The following is a 3,552-nucleotide window of genomic DNA, read 5'->3' as shown; positions in this document are numbered from 1 at the left end:
GTCCGTTCCGTGAACCGATGCGGATAACGCCGATGCGATTCGTACCGGCGCGTTAAATTGTCGCTTTTTAGTGCGATTCGATTTGGAGCCTCGGCGCGTGTTTTAATCAACTGTAACTCGAAAATACGCGTACATACGTAAATTTATCTCCGATGGACGACGAGACGCTTATCGAGCGCGTGCGGCAGCACGTGGAGTTGTACGATGTTTCCGACAAAAGGTACACCGACGCGGCTCACAAGCAATGCGTATGGAACGAGATATCGCAACACCTCGGGCACTCAGGTAAACTATCGATTACGCTTTGTACAATCCCTCGCGTTAGGACACTCCGTATTAAACGCGATGGTAGCGGGGGCTAGTTTCGAATTTACGTAACAAGTTATGCGTCACTTAATTCTGAACACCATTAATAGTCGCAAACTTTCTATTACTCATCTACGTAATTAGTCGGGGCTATATATGATTCATTCCGATGTAGATTGAGTAGAGAGTCGAAGCGTAAACGTGTATTTAATTAAGAAATTTGAGAGCGAAACCGCCTGTTTGTGAAAGGCAGATCCTCGAGATATAAGCCCCGTGTTACACGTAATAATCCGAAAATACACGTTGTTGCTTGATTTAGCGATAACGTGCAAGACGCGGTGGAGCAACATCAGGGACAACTACCGGAAATCCCTGAAGAAACGAGTCACGAGAAGCGGACTGACCGGACAGCCCAGGAACGTGAGATACAAATACGAGAACAAGTTGACCTTCCTGCTGCCATTCATAAGGGAGAGAGACCCCAATCACTCGGGTCCTCCTATTAGGGAGGGCGACGAGGTGTTGACGGAGGAAGAGGCGAAGCCGCCGGTGAAGCGCGATGATAATCGCGATTTGCAAACGAGGCCGCCGTTCGCCAATTCCGTGGTGAACGAGACGGACTCGCACGGCGAGGAACCAACGGCAATGAGGGGCAAGCAGTCTGGACGAGAAATCCCGGTCGAGAGCGATTCAGGATTTACCACCCCTGAATCAACGAGATCGAATTATTCCGCAGAAAGTGACGAGCCCAAGCTCCAGGTCGCGTTGTCCGTGTCCCACTCCGTCGACGCCTTCCTAGCCGGCATCGCGCCGACCCTGAAGTCACTGAGCCCCTACAACCTGAATATCGCCAAGACCAACATATTCTCGATCGTGCAGGAGGCAGAAATGATCCAGATCATGCAGCAGCAGCAGCAGCAGAAGGAGGAATATCAGCTGAGAAAGCGGCGAGCGATCAGCACCTCGAACGAGTCCGGCACGAGTCCGTTCTCCAGTCCGATGTACGAAACGACCGTGTCGTCGCCGTGACCGTACGAGACCTCCTCTTCTCGCCCGCTCGTTCGTCAAATCGACGACACAAATGTGATAGCTACGGATTCCACGGCGAATTCGAACGATCTCATCTTCAACTAGCTAACATCATACTGTGCGCGATCCGCGCGGCTCTCGACTTTTGTAGCTCGTGGTTTGTATATTTGAGATTCGCGAACAGCAGATTGAATAGGCAGAGTCATCGAATTCGCGTTCCTTGTTTACCATTCGTGCCGATTCGCCCGTGGAGCGGTTTTTCGGCAAAATCGAACCGCCCGCGAATCACTACGAATCAACAATGTGACAATTTGTGTTGCTCGCATATAGAACTATATATTGTACAACCCTCGAATCGCAAACACAATGTGAAAGGGTCCATAGTGACGAACGACCAATTTCTGCATGCGAGTCTACGATGAATTGCGCATAGCTCTAGCTTGAGACGAAGCGAGACGTAACAATTCAAAGCTAGCGATAATTCTCGTCGCAATAAGATTTTTTCATATTTGAAATTTGTAAATATTTTTTGTTATTATATACATTAAACACAATTATGTACCATACATATATATAAAACATAATGTAAATACAATTAGTTTATATACAATTAGTACAACATCGTACATAAACAGTTGATAATAGCGTTTTGTAACGAGAGCAAATTCTTTCCAAACAATAATTCGACGCGGTTTTTCAAGCATCTTAATATCAAATTAAAATTCTTAAAGTTCTGCCTCTCTCGTCCACATCATGATTCACGAAGAAGACATTCACCTTTCTTGAATGTCGTGAGAAAGAGATTCATTTATTTATCATCTTTAACCATCGTAAAATCAACACAGCCGGCAGAGACGGATCGGTAACTTGCAGGCTGGCCTGAATTCGGCCCCGGAGAAATCCATGCAGAGACGGTGCACTGGTGAATCGCGGAGAGTGCACCAATGCCGGTCGACGAAACGCAAACAAGCGGGGTGGAGGACGGCTGATCGGTATATGACAGAACGACTCAAAGGAGTGTCGACGCGCGGTCCTCTCGGCGCGCGGAGAAAGGCCGTCGGACGGCGCGGGCGGAAAAGAGAGAAGAGGAAGAAAAAAAAATTATGGGAGCAAACACAAAGTCTGCACACAGCAGTTGGAGGACTGGTTGTGAGAAGCGTCGGCGAGTCGTCACGATCTCGTTTGCGAAATGCATCACGAGTTCGTATAACAGCGAGGACGAATTGTTAAGCGGTAACGGTTATAGACGATTATTGCGATAGACACCGAGTATGATACATACGATGTAATATATTGACACGTGACTCAGAAATGCTTCTGAGTCACCCTGCTATTACGCAGCTGAGGAAATAATTTTTTTTTCCGCAAATGACAATTTTCCCGCGGATATGAAAATGTGTGGCATTTAGGGAATAAAAATTAATAATTGCACATCTCTTCACCATCATTGAAAATTATAATAATTATTATAAAAATAAAAATTATTATAATAACATAGAGGAATAGATAAATGCATTTTCTGTTCTGTATATAATATATATACTCGCGTATATTGTACTCGGCGTTGTGTCAGATGCGACAGCCTGTGTTCTCGTTCATCTAAAATAACGACTATGTTTAACGTCAAATTAAGAGAGACTCGTTTGGTACTTGACGTTAGACGCGTGTCACGAGAGCATCTGCGCGCATCGTGAGACGCATTGTAGTCGTTCGTAGAATCCGGAGGCGCTGTCGAACTGACGTGTACACTGTCCAATATTTCCGAAATTCGCCGGCGGCAACGGCCACACACGGATGACGGCGTCATCGCGTGCGTATGGTAACAGCCGTGCGTGCTCGACGCACCGTTCCGCGTACGGGGTGTCCCATAGTCACCGGATGCAATTTCTAACCGCAATTCGGGAACGAATTTCGAATCGGTTTTACTTTCGATAAAAATTTAACGCGAGACTGCCGTTACGTTCTGCGTTATATAAATTTGTCAGATACAGAGTTGAATGAGAAACGAGAGTTTCCCGTCATCAATTTACGCGAGCTTGGACTAAACGTCGAGTCTTTATTTCTTAAACTTCTCACAAATCTTATTAATTTTTTAAATTTTAAACTTCTTAAATGTTATTTCTAAATTTTCGATCGCCAAATAATTTCGCCAATTCCCAATCGAATCCCTCATCAAGGATAGATCGAAATTCATCGAATTAATCAACATGCTACTTC

At 45.6% G+C, this 3,552-nt stretch overlaps 1 protein-coding gene across 1 annotated transcript; it reads left to right on the top strand.

Moving 5' to 3' along the window:
- Positions 1–2,183, top strand: LOC105451117. The gene is made up of 2 exons (XM_011691375.1): positions 1–285; positions 626–2,183. The coding sequence occupies exons 1-2, from the start codon at positions 153–155 to the stop codon at positions 1,333–1,335; spliced, it is 843 nt and encodes a 280-aa protein (XP_011689677.1). The 5' UTR covers positions 1–152; the 3' UTR covers positions 1,336–2,183.
- The last annotated feature ends 1,369 nt before the right edge of the window (positions 2,184–3,552 follow it).

This window comes from Wasmannia auropunctata, unplaced genomic scaffold (assembly GCF_000956235.1).
Source record: "Wasmannia auropunctata unplaced genomic scaffold, wasmannia.A_1.0 LD336053.1, whole genome shotgun sequence".
Taxonomy (NCBI): domain Eukaryota; kingdom Metazoa; phylum Arthropoda; class Insecta; order Hymenoptera; family Formicidae; genus Wasmannia; species Wasmannia auropunctata.
Note: the sequence above shows the minus strand (reverse complement) of the source record. Positions and strands in the feature narration are given on the sequence as shown.